The sequence below is a fragment of the Rhinoderma darwinii genome, chromosome 13 (assembly GCF_050947455.1).
Source record: "Rhinoderma darwinii isolate aRhiDar2 chromosome 13, aRhiDar2.hap1, whole genome shotgun sequence".
In the NCBI taxonomy this organism is placed as follows: domain Eukaryota; kingdom Metazoa; phylum Chordata; class Amphibia; order Anura; family Rhinodermatidae; genus Rhinoderma; species Rhinoderma darwinii.
Window position 1 is genome coordinate 56,545,568 of NC_134699.1, and position 14,749 is coordinate 56,560,316.

At 43.9% G+C, this 14,749-nt stretch overlaps 1 protein-coding gene across 4 annotated transcripts in view; it reads left to right on the top strand.

The window, feature by feature from the left end:
* RPTOR (regulatory associated protein of MTOR complex 1) overlaps window positions 1-14,749 on the top strand; it is a 220,386-nt gene that overhangs the window by 140,185 nt on the left and 65,452 nt on the right. For all 4 annotated transcript variants that reach the window (XM_075846163.1, XM_075846165.1, XM_075846164.1 and 1 more), the window contains exon 5: window positions 11,358-11,504. In XM_075846163.1, coding sequence (XP_075702278.1) covers window positions 11,358-11,504 — 147 coding nt within the window. The remainder of the gene's footprint in view (window positions 1-11,357; window positions 11,505-14,749) is intronic.

Here is a 14,749-nt window from a genome sequence, read left to right on the forward strand (position 1 = left end):
GGAGAGGGCATGTATTTACTAGAAGAAAAAACATTCCCAGATTTATAAAAAGCAAAACGTATGGGAGCCGTGGAAGTACAGGCTATGAACAGTTAAGTATTTATCATCCAAATACATATGACTCAGTCGTCCTCCTTAACAAGATGGCTTCTCTACCGCCTGTTGTGCGAGAAGCAGAAGAAAGTGTTGAGCGATTGCCGATCACGGCTGATCCATCTGCAGCATCTGTTAGGTCATTAATAATGGAGGATTCTCAGCCCAGAGTACTGCAATAGAGTTTTTGGCAGAACTTGTACCTGTGAGCAGGAGCCGGGCAGTGAACCGCGGCAGTGTTACATTAATGAATGCTACAAACACCTGCCTAAATCTTTCCGTTTAATCCGCGTTCTAATCAGATGCCAGGGTTTCGTAACTTTTTAACCTTCCAGTGTCCATATGACATACATGACCTGATCTGGACATACATTGCTTGATCTAATGATCGAGCAAAAACCCAGCTGGCCCAAGTTGGTCAGCGAGGTCCCAGAGTGGTGGGTATGAATGCCTTTTGTCCAATCACTATTGAGCAGATTTTCATTGGCCCAAACATTTGGTTTGTCATTGAAGACTTGAAGACCCGAGAATCATCTTCATGTTCATGACCGGCTTCTAAGTAATGACTTCTATTGTGCTTTTTTTCCCCACGATTGTCACATCACATAGAGCCCTTGTGTGCGCTGCATATAGAAGAAAATTTTAACGTTGAGATTTTGAAGACCCAACCTAAGATGTCAAGCCCATTTTCCCCTCAGGGTCTGACTGTGAGGAAGGAGAAACCAACCGCACTAGAGTGCGTACTATGCGAATATATATGTCCGATTACTTTTGCTCTGTGTGGTCTTTAGGACATGATGCATGCTTTCTCAAGTCCATGTGATGCTGCAGTCAGTCGATACCATTTCTGCTTATTTCATGGTATGCATTAGCCATAAGAAAAGCCAACTTATTTTCTCAACACTAATTTAATTGAAGTTATTGGGATTGTTTTATATAAAAATTAAAAAGAAACTAATGTGCCCTAATTTTTTATGATATTTTGACCACTAGGGGGAACTCCTTTTACAGATGTTTATAGAACAGTCTATGCACTATATCAAGCTAGTCAATACGATATGTATGTAGTTCTTTTAAAAAATGGATAACCAGAGCAGCAGTGGCAGCCAAATAAATACAATTTTACCTTTTAATTGTTCTTTAAAAAGATATAGATGCGCAAACCAGACAACTAATCAAATCGGGTGTATCTTATCAGATTCCTCTTTCAGACAGGACTAATATCGATGTTTGATGTAGAGCGCTGTTATCGGCCACGGTAAGGGTACTCTTACACGGCCTGACATGAGCAAGCGCCGATCAACAACACAGCTCGTAGATAGGCACTCAATTGCTCCATTAACAAGGAGCGATGAATTTGGACGAGCGATCATAACGATGACCATTGGTCCCCATACATTTCCATCATGTCGGCAGTACACAGGGAGGTATCCTGCCGACATCTATAATAATAAATTCTGCATAAAAGATACGATCAGCCGTTGAAGGAGCGTTTGATCGTTGCCCTGTATACACGGGGCAATGATCGGGAATGAGCGTTCATGTGAATGCTCGTTTGCCCCATAATTGGCACATGTAAAGGCCAATGGTTAACAGCAGGAGGTCGGGAAAGAAACAACAGCAAATAACTGTCCCTACCTCACCCTAAGGGCAGATTCACACGAACGTTGCGTTTTTGCGCGCGCAAACAACGCGGCGTTTTGCGAGCGCAAAAACCATTTGACAGCTGCGTGTGTCATGCGTGTCTGATGCGCGGCTGCGTGATTTTCGCGCAACCGGCATCATAGAGATGAGGCTTGTCAACGCCCGTCACTGTCCAAGGTGCTGAAAGAGCTAAATCTTTCAGCACCCTCGACTGAATGCCGAACACAACAGCGAAAAACCTGTAAAAAAAAAAGATAAAGTTCCTACTTACCGAGAACTTCCCGGCCGTTGCCTTGGTGACGCGTCCTTGGTGACGCCCCTCTCTTGACATCGGGCCCCACCTCCCTGGATGACGCGGCAGTCCAAGTGACCGCTGCAGCCTGTGATTGGCTGCAGCCTGTGCTTGGCCTGTGATTGGCTGGAGGTGTCACTTGAACTGAAGTGTCATCCCGGGAGGTCGGACTGCAGGAAGGAGACAGGAGTAATCGGTAAGTTAGAACTTCGTTTTTTTTTTACAGGTTCATGTATTTTGGGATCGCAAGTCACTGTCCATGGTGCTGAAACAGTTTAACTCTTTCAGCACCATGCACAGTGAATGTCTCCCGACGTCGCGGACCGGAAATTTTTTGGCCGGGTTCGGCCAAAACGAGTTTGGCCGAACCCGGTGAAGTTAGCTTCGGTTGTCGGGGTTCGCTCCTCGCAAAGACACTCCGTTTGGATGCTTGGAAACAGAAAAGCACGTGGTGCTTTTCTGTTTCCATTCATCCTTTTGACAGCTCGTGCGCTGTTTTGGTCTGTTCGCACGGAAGTGCTTCCGTGCGACCTGCCTGGTTTTCACGCACCCATTGACTTCAATGGGTGCGTGATGCGTGAAATACGCAGAGTTATTGAACCTGTCGCGTATTTTGCGCAGCGAACAAACGCTGTGCAAAATACACGGACTGTGTGTACTGCCCCATAGACTTCTATAGGGCATTGCGTGCCGCGCGAAAACCACGCGGCCTACACGCTGCCAAATCACGTTCGTGTGAATCCCCCCTAACACTAGGAGAGACCACAGGAAAGATATTCAGTCCTGTTTCTGACCCGGTATAAGAAGTATAGGTGGCTAGCACCAAGCATATATCCCTACACTATAAAATTACTCTAACATTCGCAACGCGTTGGGAGTCCTACAGGGGTTAGAAAAAATAATAAGTGTTATCCCTCGGTAGATTCAATGGACCATAACTGGGGTTATGAGTAGTAACTCCTCTTAAAGGAACAGTGTCATCGCAAATAATTTTTTTATATGTTAAAGATGTTAGTGCTTTAATAAAAACGTTTATATTCATTTGTGTGTTTGTGTTTTACTGTTTCTTATTTTTACACTTTTTCTTCCCTATGGGGGCTGCCATTTTTTGTTCCATTTCTGTGTGTGTCGATTAACGACACACACAGACATGGAATACGGCAGCCACAGTCCCATAGGGACTGCGAACGGCTCCCGTCCCATTGACTGCCGTGTACGGCGTCTGTGTGGGAACTGCGCATGCGCCGCTCCCACACAGTCCTATTCGAAATTGGCGCCGTCCGGCGCCATTTTCCTGTGGACCGGAAGTCGCGGCCGGACAGTAATATTACTACTTCCGGTCGCGGCTTCCGGACTTGTGCACATGGAACAGCGGCAGCAAACGGAGTGGACGGGCCGGAGGGAGCCGCGGCGGCAGGAGCAGGTAAGAGATTTCAATGTATGTTAGTGTTTGTGTGTGTTTACTACTGTATGTAAACCTACTACACTGTGGGTTACCTCAAAAAATGGCGACACACAGTGTAGGAGGTTAAACCTTTCAAACCCCTCGTTTATCCCGGCACTAGCCAGGATAAAGGAGGGGTGGATGCTGAGAGCTCACTAGAGCGAGGGCTTTTAACCCAATGTTGCAATGCTGCAATTTGGGAACAGCCCCATCTAGTGGCCAAAAATGGGTAGTATTATAAATTAGAAATAATTTTATAATATTTCCTGGCTCGTGCCAAAAAAAAATAAAAAATTTGAACAATGTTTAATCACCCACACACTAAATGTTTAAATTTTAAAAAAAAAACATGTTTTTCTGGCAACACATTCCCTTTAAGCGACTGAGTTCGACTCGGGACGTTTTTCACGGCTTCCAAGTGGCACCTTATAGTTTTCACTGACCTGTTCACTTTAGTGGGTGAATCGGGTCTGTGAAAATGGACACTACTCTCCGATTCGTGGAATGATAGACCGTGGAAAGATGTCCTATCTTTCCACAGATCAAAGACAGGATTCGGTCGGCACACACGGTTGTTTGCAAAAGGACATGCCGAGTCATGTCCAGTGAAAACAACATCAATGAGCACTCCACAAGGGTCAATTATGCAAACACAAAAAAACAAATGCTGGCTTATGTCCAGCTAAGACATAAATAGGCAAACCGCATGAGTCAAACAAAACAAAAGACATACAGACCCACAGTGGTGGGTTGCATAAAGCTGCTCAATTAATACAGGGGTTCAGTGGAACCAAATGTTAGGGCAGTTGGGGTCATTAAAAACATGGTGAAGGAGTCATGCAAAAACACTCACAGTGGTGAGTAGCACACACAAACTCCAACTCCGTCTATGCACATTTATAGGGTTATTCTGATCCATGTGCCATAAATGTGATCGGTGCGGGTTTCCAGCCATCCCCGACCCCATTTCACCTGGTGAGGTGCCTGCCGGCCTCCACATTCAGGCGGAGAATGAATAGAGTGGTGGCCAAGCCTGTGCACAGCTCACTCCACTTCTATGGGAGATTCGGGAACCGCAAAGCACACTTGTGCGGTCGCCTCTCCGTTCATTCTCCGCCTGGATGCAGCAGTCGACTCTCGATATCGGGTTCTTACAGACATTTATGCCATAGCCTGTGCAGGAGTTGGGGTTCGAGGGGTCTAATTGCAAAAAGAAGTTTGGTCAAAAGGCTGGGCTAAAATAAAAGTGAGTGTGCTCAAGAAGTGCACATAACTATCAAGTGGGTTTACCATACCCAAGTGATTTTCTGTTGCCCATCTGGTCACCACTCCAGAGGCACTTGGCACCTCGTATCTTCCTGATTAAGTGGCAATCCGGTGACGCTTACATGTAGCCGTTTAGCCAGCTTGCACACACCCAGGTCTAAACCACCTTGTGTATAGCCAACCTGCCCCATCAAATCACTGATAAAAAAAAGAAGCTACGCTTGTTATTTTGACTTATGGACACCAGTTTGCCTACTTCTTGTGACCACAACAGCCGAAGGTGATCAACCTTATCTAATGCGAATGCCCGAATTTAATCTACAGATTAGTTTATGCCTTCAGGATTTAAAGGGGCGGTCTGACACGCCATGCCCCCCGCTTTGTGCCGCATATCTCCAGTAACGCACTCTACATCCATTCGTAAGAATTATTTTTTATTTTTTTTGCATCCCAAGCAACTACTAGGATAATTTTGTTTTATTTAATGTAAATTGTTTTTCACTTCAGGGAGCTTTACAGTTGCCAGCTCTCTCCTCCTCCTTCCCTCACTTTCTTAATATAATACAAGAAGCAATTTGTCTGCAAGTGTGTTCCAGTGTTTGCATTTCTTGTGATTGTAAATCCCACTTTATCCAGCGCTCTCTTGCTCCTCTGGCCTCGTTCCTGCATCACAGCCTCGCTCTCTCTCTCGCTCTCTCTCTCGCTCTCTCTCTCGCTCTCGCTCTCTCTCTCGCTCTCTCTCTCGCTCTCCTGTGATTTCCCGTGTGACATGAAGGCTGCGCCGTACAAAGTCTTCAACCCTTTGAAAGTCACAGTAAATGCTGCTACAGGGTCTCTTAAGAGACCGGTTATTGCACACTAATCCTCACCCTGCCTGCAAGAGGCATCAGAAGTAATCAGATTATGTTCTTGTTTATTACACAACATGCTAAAAGTTAACCCTTCCCGCTTGACGGAGACCTACGTGCAATTTTAACTAATATTTCTATACAAATGCATCCATTTTCTACATGCATTCTTCATTACTAGGTCGGCTATATTTCATGGTCAACCTAGATATCCATAATGTGCTTTATTACATTTTCTGTCATTTGCCCTATTCTGTGTGATCACAAAGGAATTGACCAACTTTTGTGTTGGGGCAACTTTATTAATATATTTCTGCGGTAGGACATATCCCTGTCTTCAGTCAGAGTTTGAATATAGGTTATAGCAGAATTTATAGAGTACCATTCTCCTCTAGGGTTTTACCAAAAAAAACAATTTTTGATGATTTGTCCGTCAAATCACGATAGGCCGCCATATATATGGCACTAATAGAGCTCTCTGGGCCCATACTGTTCCCTCTGGGCCTTCGTTGCCCCCCTAGAAATGAAATAAAAAGCCGTTTTACCACCCGGCGATAATTCCAGTGACAACCAATACTCTGCATTGTTCTGTTCCTCTGTTACTCCTCCTGGGAATTCATTGACACCTGTGTGATACCCCTGGACAAAGGGACGTATCCTTACACACACTGACACTGTCCAAACTGTACTGACTGTGTAAGGACACATCTCATTGACAAGTGGAATAGTGAGACCCTATTTAAAATACATTTCCAGAAGAAGCAACTGAGTTTAGTCACAATTCAGAGCAGGATAATCTTCTCCAGCATTTTTTTTTTATCATAGGAAATACAAGTATTTACTAAAACAGATATGTCAGCAGAGCCTAAAGGTCCTCTGTGCATATCCTTACTTGCTCAATTGCACCTAGTTGGATGGTTTGTTAGAAGACTGCGCTCCGATACACTGTAACAAGGTCATCACCTGTGTCAGTTGGACATAATCCGGTCAGGTTTGCAGGTTTTATAGTATGTATGACTAGTAAAAAATACTGGAGTGGAGTAAATGTAATGATATTTCAGATGTATACCCATCCGCAGAAGTTGGCTGCAGGGCGGCACTTGATGATGTGTCACCAGAATGGGGAAAGTAGCACAGATGACAGCGACTTATCAATGCCTGATCACCATGGAGATGAAACCTGTGACTGCTCTATATACTATTTTATTATGGTCGCACTAGGTTACTGTATATGTTTCACACCAGATGATTTCTACTTGGACTCATATAGGCTATGACGTATTTGGCACGGCTGGGCCGTGGTTTCACGCCCCTATGGGGTCCGCTAGTAACCTCCGGACAATGCAGTGAGGATTTGCAAGCCGGGTGGTGTGGGCTGGAAGTGTCTACATTTATTTGTATGTTGTGCTGTTCACTCCATTGATTCTGGTGTGTATACTGTGTGGGAAGCTCAGCGCGATTAATCAAAGTTTGGAGCGGTTCGTTCCAGAATCTATAACCAGTCACTTCGTCTTACGCAAGCTATGACAGATTATTCATTTTTACTGTCGTCGAACTACAAAGCTCAGCGCATTCCTGAATGACTTAGGAGAAGTGACTTAGAACATCAATCCACAATTAGGATACCATGTTCAGCATCATTTTCTCTTCCCACCTATTGATCACGGCCATATCAATATGACCTTTTAATATTTGCCCAGCTGTAATAAGGTCATCCAAACTGCTTATTTCTCATGCGTGGAGCCAGTGGTTAGACCGACGCTGATCAGTAGGTGATGACATATCCTCGTAACCCAAAAAGGTGCAACTACGCCGCTATAAAAATATATAATATAAATTAGTCAACCGAGAATTTTGGACCAATTTGATCAAATGAGATTATTAAAGAAAAAAAACAAAACACTTAAAACATGGTTGTGGCCTCCTTGCCAGCAGTATATGTCTGCCCTCGACTGGCTGGCTAGGTCATCATCGCTGCTAGAGTGTCCTTGGTCATGTCCTTCCAGCCTCATTATTCTGGTTCTCCTGTTCTCTGGCTCCATCACTGGTTTAGCATTTGCATCATTCCTTGGTTTGCAGCTTCTATTGGTTTGCTCTCCCGGTTCGGCTTCTGGTGCCGCTCTCCGACGTTGCTCCTAAGCTTCTGTGTGGTCCCTGGTAACTAATTCGGCGCCACTTGGAATCCCTGAGACTCCTCACCTTAGTTCCATAGTTTAGCTAGCATCATATCGATTGGAACACATTTTCTCCGGGACCAAGTGCATGACACATTGATAGACCATCAACCAAATTTGGTGGATTGCCAGCTGGACAAGTTTTTGATTTCCGTCTTTTTTTATTTTTTTTTTCTTAAACCACTGTCCTATACCACTGACACATCCAGGCGCTCTCAGAATAGTGGAACGGTCACAGTTTGGGTCTTGGTACAACTCTAAGAACAGCGTATTTGTTTGCCGTCTCTCTAAGAGATGTCGCCGTTATGTCAGCATGTTCATTGTATAAGACGACCTAATGTGCTGACTACTATTGACTCCTCATGCGGTATTGATGGCTTTTTCTTAATATGACAACTTTCATAACCTTCTTAGATCGTTTCAGCCGGCCTTTACCTGTCATTGCTTATTTTGAATGTCATTTTTCGCAATCAGAGAAGCAGATCTTCAACGACAGTTATGTAAGGACTGGAATTACATTTCCACTGTTTTCATGCGGCCCTCTAGACACTAAAAGGAGCACCACTCTTTTCCATGCGTCCTCTATTTGCACCCCAGGATCGCGTTTTTAGGCACCATTTAGAAGACGCATTGCATCTTTAAGATGCCCTCATCATAAGTGGTCTGGAGTTTGATTACCTGCTAACCTAAAGGGGTTATCCCACAAAAATACATTTATCAGCAATCCCTAGATCGGTGGTGTCGTGCTCCCTGTTCCTCCACACTGCACAATCTCACAACTCCATTCAAACTCTTCAGTGCTGTTGTGCAGTCAGGATGAACAGGGTCGCTCGGTGGGGTCCCAGCAGTGGGGCCCCCCGCGATCATACATTTATCACCTATCTTGTGGATAAGTGATGTTTATCGTAAGAAACCCCTTTTAAGTGCTTCATTGTGACGGTCGGTTAAAGTAAACCCCAGTCAAATTTTCATAATTGGAAAATGGACCTACTAGAGTGGGTAATTCTTTCACTCTGGCCCCTTAAATGGAAATTTCCAGGGCCCTGGCACACTATTTCTCCTCAACGCCTCAGGAAATAAAATTTTACTTCTGCATGTTGCTGGATTGTACAGAGGAAGTTGCCAAAATGATGCCCCCTTCTCTGATATCACTTCTTGCTCTGCAGCTATTGGCTAAAGCTGCATCTTAAAGACTTCCCTATCTGCCCGCCCCGTACATTAACGTCCAAATACAGGAGAAAGCAGCTTAAAAGTAGAAGACCGTTCTTAGTATTGACTGTATTATGTGAGAGTGAATGCAGGGGGTGGGACGAGCAGGAAGTCTGTGAGGTGCAGCTTCAGCCAATAGCTGATGTCTAAACAAGGGGTCGTTGTTTTAACAACTTCTGCTGTACAGCCCAGTAACATGCACCAGTAATTGTTATTGCCTGTGATATTAAAGGGTTTGTCCGGTTTCAGCAAATTGTTATTCTTTTGTATAATTAAAAGTTATAGATTTTTCCAATATACTTTCTGTATTAATTCCTCACGGTTTTCAAGATTTCCGCTTGTTATTCGGTAGCGACATTCACAGTCTGCTTCCAGTGGATAATAATCTGTCCATGGTTATGTGATGGACACACAGGTGCACGGCTCGTATGTGTATTAGATCTGTAAAATAACGATCCCAGCAACTGTGTGTCCATCACATGACCATGGACAGAATTCTATCCACTAGAAGTAAACAATGAATGTTCTTACTGAATGATAGCCAGCAGAGATCTTTTAAACCGCAAGGAATTAATACAGAGAGTATATTGGAAAAATGTATAAGTTTTAATTATACAAAAAATAGCAATTTACCGAAAATGGACAACTCCTTTAATGACCTATAGTGGACAGAGCACCTTGAAAACTTGCATTTTGAGCACCAGAGGGGAAAAATTAACTGCTGTGGTATATTACAGAAACCTGGTAGATCTTTATTTTTTATTTTTTTTACTAATTATTAAAATTTGCCTGGTGTTTTACTTTCAATTAACTTTTTATATTGATATATTTATTATTTATAAAGTTACACATTGGGACTTTGTAGTAATGTACCTGACGCTGGACAGGCTGAAACATCAAGTCGGTTGTCCGCTTGGTTACGGGGGGGCAATGTCGCACTAGAGAAAATGCTACTGGCTCTGCTGTATCAATCTCCTCTGTCGTTTGCCCCTCTACTATATCTGCCCTTTTAGCATGACATGGAGAGAATTCAAACCAGGTACATTTTGCACTGTGACTGCCACCCTACCAAGTGCTGCACATTTATAGGGTTTGTTGTAGTTGAGTTGAGCGATTGTCGCTCTGCAGACACGTACTTTATTGAGTTTCATCTGTTAAAGAGACATATTGATTCTCCTAGTAAATTCTTCAGACACGATGTCATGTTGTGATGCTTCTCTCACCATCTAGACCTAGTCTAAGATATTAGATTCCTCTAGGATCTAGTGAATTTGAACCATTGTAGATGACATGTTGAAGAGGTACCAGCCAAAGCTTGTAAAGTTGCCTATAGCACGTACAGGAACAATGACCATCGGAAAAAAAACAGCGTTTCAAACAGTGAGTCCAAACCCTATTACCGTTGTGGCTTTTAAGAAACTTGGTGTAGGAATGGGTATATTGTTCTATATACTAGCTGAGTTTTATTGACTGGTATGCCTCCTCCTATGCCAACCAGGCTGTAATCGTTTGGCTATCTATTGTTAAAGCGACAGCTCCGTCTGCTGTCTTCTTGGAAACCCCTGACAAGGTTCCTAAGAACCCAATTTTTCAAATGTTGGTCTAGCGTATTCTGCGAGAACAGGGTTGTACTCCTGCCCTTTTATTGAAATATAACCTGGCAGATTTGCCATTAAAGGGGTTGTCCCAAGATTAAACATTATCCCCTAACCACAGGTTAGGTGATACCAACAAGCTGATCGGTGGGGGTCGACCACTGGGAACACCACCAATCACGAGAATGGGGGTACCGTTCCTCCGAATGAATGGAGCATCAGGTCGAGCATGAGCCCTGACTCTTCATTCATTCTCTATGGCACTGACTGAGATAGCCTAGCGCTGTACTCCGCTATCTCCGGCAGTCCCATAGACTGCGAATGGAGAGGCAGTATGCATGCTCGAACTGCCACTCCATTTGGAGGAACGGGATCCCCGTTTTCGTGATTGTGGAGGTCCCAGCTGCTCGAGCCCCATTGATCAGCATGTTCTCACCTATCTTGTGGTTAAAGAATAACATTTATTCTTGGAACAACCCCTTTAAGGAGTCTTGTAAGTCCTGGTGTCAGATCCATGATGATGGCCATGTTGGTTGTCACCCAGCTTCCAGGCAACACACAACTTATAAACTACGGAGTGTGATTTTTTAACAGTTAACAGACCAGGAAGACTTAAGGGGTGTATACAATTTTAGGAGACTATGTACTTTAGTAAATGAAGACACTTTGTACACGGACTTGAAGGACTGTAACACAAAGTGTACACATCATCATATGGTATCAAATTGGGCAATGTAGTGTCTGATGTTTAAGTGGTTTCTTATCAAGCCTCTCAATTTTTTTTATTTCCAGAATTACACACAGTACATCCCCCTCTCCATATATGACCTACAGACGTGGATGGGGAGCCCCTCCATATTTGTGTATGACTGCTCCAATGCCGGACTCATCGTCAAGTCATTCAAGCAGTTTGCTCTTCAGAGGGAACAAGAACTGGAGGTAAGAAAATAATCACAATTGTATATGTTCTGGACATAGACGTTCCTCTCCTCCTCCGTCTTCATCCTCGGCTCACGCATTACCACTTGTTATAGACACAGCTGGTGTCTCTAGCCACTTCTAATGACCGCGCTTTTTCTAAGGTCCTCTCAGACTTCCATTGAGAATTTTCTTAGCAGATGTTGTACATGGGCAATTTAACTCTATATTGCTTTGTAAATATAATCAGGAAGCCACAAATCTTCAGCCGCACCACCCATGGGAATACTACTGGTTACATATTTAGCTATGAGTCTTTCAAGCGTTCGCATATAATATAGGGGAGCATCTCACATGCGTAGGTCTGGAACCAAATTGCTGGATATCTATGCAAATTTTGTCAAAGAATATCAATGGTTTGGCAAGATCTGATGAAGTTCTCATGTCCATGGTGGCAGCTCGATGGTCCCACGATATCTTCTAATGGGGGAACATTGATCAGACATTCCTTTTGGGTTCCTCAACAACTAGATATTTCGTAGCCCTCCATAGAAATAACATGCATGTTAATAGACCAAAAATTGGCACCAGTTGAGTATCCCTTCGAGTCCTTTTAAGATGAGACCCAAGAGCAGGAGATGCTGTAGTGTGTCCTCTCCGAGCTTATCACATGGACAATTTGTCCTAAAGAGGCTCTGTCACCAGAGTTTGCAACCCCTATCTGCTATTGCAGCAGATAGGCGCTGCAATGTAGATTACAGTAACGTTTTTATTGTTAAAAAACGAGCATTTTTTTCCAAGTTATGACCATTTTTGTAGTTATGCAAATGAGGCTTGCAAAAGTCCAAGTGGGTGTGTTTAAAAGTAATAGTCCAAGTGGGCGTGTATTATGTGCGTACATCGGGGCGTTTTTAATACTTTTACTAGCTGGGCGCTCTGACGAGAAGTATCATCCACTTCTCTTCAGAACGCCCAGCTTCTGCCAGATCACGCTGTGACGTCACTCACAGGTCCTGCATCGTGTCAGACGAGCGAGGACACATCGGCACCAGAGCCTTCAGTTGATTCTGCAGCAGCATCGGCGTTAGCAGGTAAGTCGATGTAGCTACTTACCTGCAAACGCTGATGCTGCTGCAGAATCAACTGTAGCCTCTGGTGCCGATGTGGCCGACACGATGCAGGGACCTGTGAGTGACGTCACAGCGTGATCTGGCAGAAGCTGGGCGTTCTGAAGAGAAGTGGATGATACTTCTCATCAGAACGCCCAGCTAGTAAAAGTATTAAAAACGCCCCGATGTACGCACATAATACACGCCCACTTGGACTTTTACTTTTAAACACACCCACTTGGACTTTTGCAAGCCTCATTTGCATAACTACAAAAATGGTCATAACTTGGCCAAAAATGCTCGTTTTTTAAAAATAAAAACGTTACTGTAATCTACATTGCAGCGCCGATCTGCTGCAATAGCAGATAGGGGTTGCAAAATCTGGTGACAGAGCCTATTTAAGGATCCTTAAGGTGAAAAGGTGTTTTTTAATCTCAAAAAGTGATGCAATATCTTTAGGATATGACCACTTTGTGACTGGTGGGGGTCCAACTGCCGGAATGCCAACTAATCTTGAGAATCACGGGGTTTGCATCGCTGTGGCTGTTCTGCAGTTCTCTGAACAGCCGCTGGCATGGAAAAGCTTTTAAGGTGGCCGCAGCTCTGATTTCATTCTCGGGATTGGTGAAGTTCCCGACAGTCGGACCACCGTCACCAATCAGAAAGTGATGGCATATCCTAGCCACATGCTGTCACTTTCGGAGATGGAAAAACCCCTAAAACATATTATCACAATCTCCACTCAACCCCTAACTCCACCCCAGTCAGTACACCAGAGGGTATTCAATACTCGCAACTCCACCCACTAGTTCAGTTTTCCTAGGGCTTGGTAGGTGCCCTTTAAATGTTGAGGGATAACCTTGACTTTTTCAGTGCCTATTGCTTATAAGAGCTTCTGTCTCACTTTCCTCCCTGTCCATCAGAGCAGAGTACACCCCAGTACTTCTAGGCTTCGACTTAGCCCCTCTTTTGAGGATCAGCCTTCCATTTTGCCTCCCTCCCAATTGCATCACATTGGCATCTTCCCATAAATATGCATCGAGTAGCGAGTGTTTTTCCGGGCGCTTTCTAATTATGAGCTCTGAGACGTTAGAGGACAGCTCATTTATTTCTCAGCTGCTAAGAGCAGCATTTCCGAAGACCTAAATTGCATTCAGCGCTATGCTCGGCTATAATTGGCACCCAAAGCGTCCAAATGATTGTAATCTTGCTCACTTTCAAAACAAACAAGTAATTTCAGAAGAGGATATTAATAAGGTCAGGAAAAATTGAGGCAGCCAATGAATTTCTGGAGCAGAACTTGAGGAATCTAGCTGAAGAGGAAGGAGTATGGCCATGAAGGCTGCAGTCAGTAGTATACTGACCGCTTAGCCCCTGTGGCCCTATACTTGTAGGTCTCGGACTCTCGTGAATGATGTATAACCTTAAAGGGGTATGCCATATAGTCCGGTACCCTTGTGATCCTCCCTTAGTTATTTTGGCATTTATTACTCTTTTCCTTTTAGCATTTGATGCTTTACTGTATGCCTGTGAGCTATTTACACATAATAAGATGATTGATGACTATACTGAGTAATGTTTATTAGGATACACTGTATGGACAAAAGTATTGGGACGCCTATACATTACACACCTACAAGATATTTGACATCCATTCTTAAACCATCCATGGAGTTGGTCGTGCATTTGCAGCTAAAACAGCTTCCACTCTTCTGGGGGCTTTCTACAAGATTTTGGGGTGTCTGTGGGAAGTTTTGCCCATTCATCCAGAAGAACATTTGTGAGGTCAGACACTGATGTTGCAGGAGAGGGCCTGAATAAGGGGCCAACCCCTGAAAAACAACCCCATAGAATTATTGCTCCGCCATCAAACTTTACAGTTGGCACAATGCAGTCAGGCGGGTAATGTTCTCCTGGCATTCACCAAACCCAGACTCATCCATCAGACTGCCAGATAGAGAAGCGTGATTGGTCCCTCTTTGGACATTAACATATCCAACAACTAGATGGTGACCCAACATTTTTGGAGTCTTGATGAACAAATGGATGTAACAAATATCATGGTGGAAGACTTTTCCTCTTTGACTACATTTGGTTGTCCTCTTTGGTCATCAACATTTTCGGTTTCTCAAAATTGTCTTTTTTTTTTTTACCAAT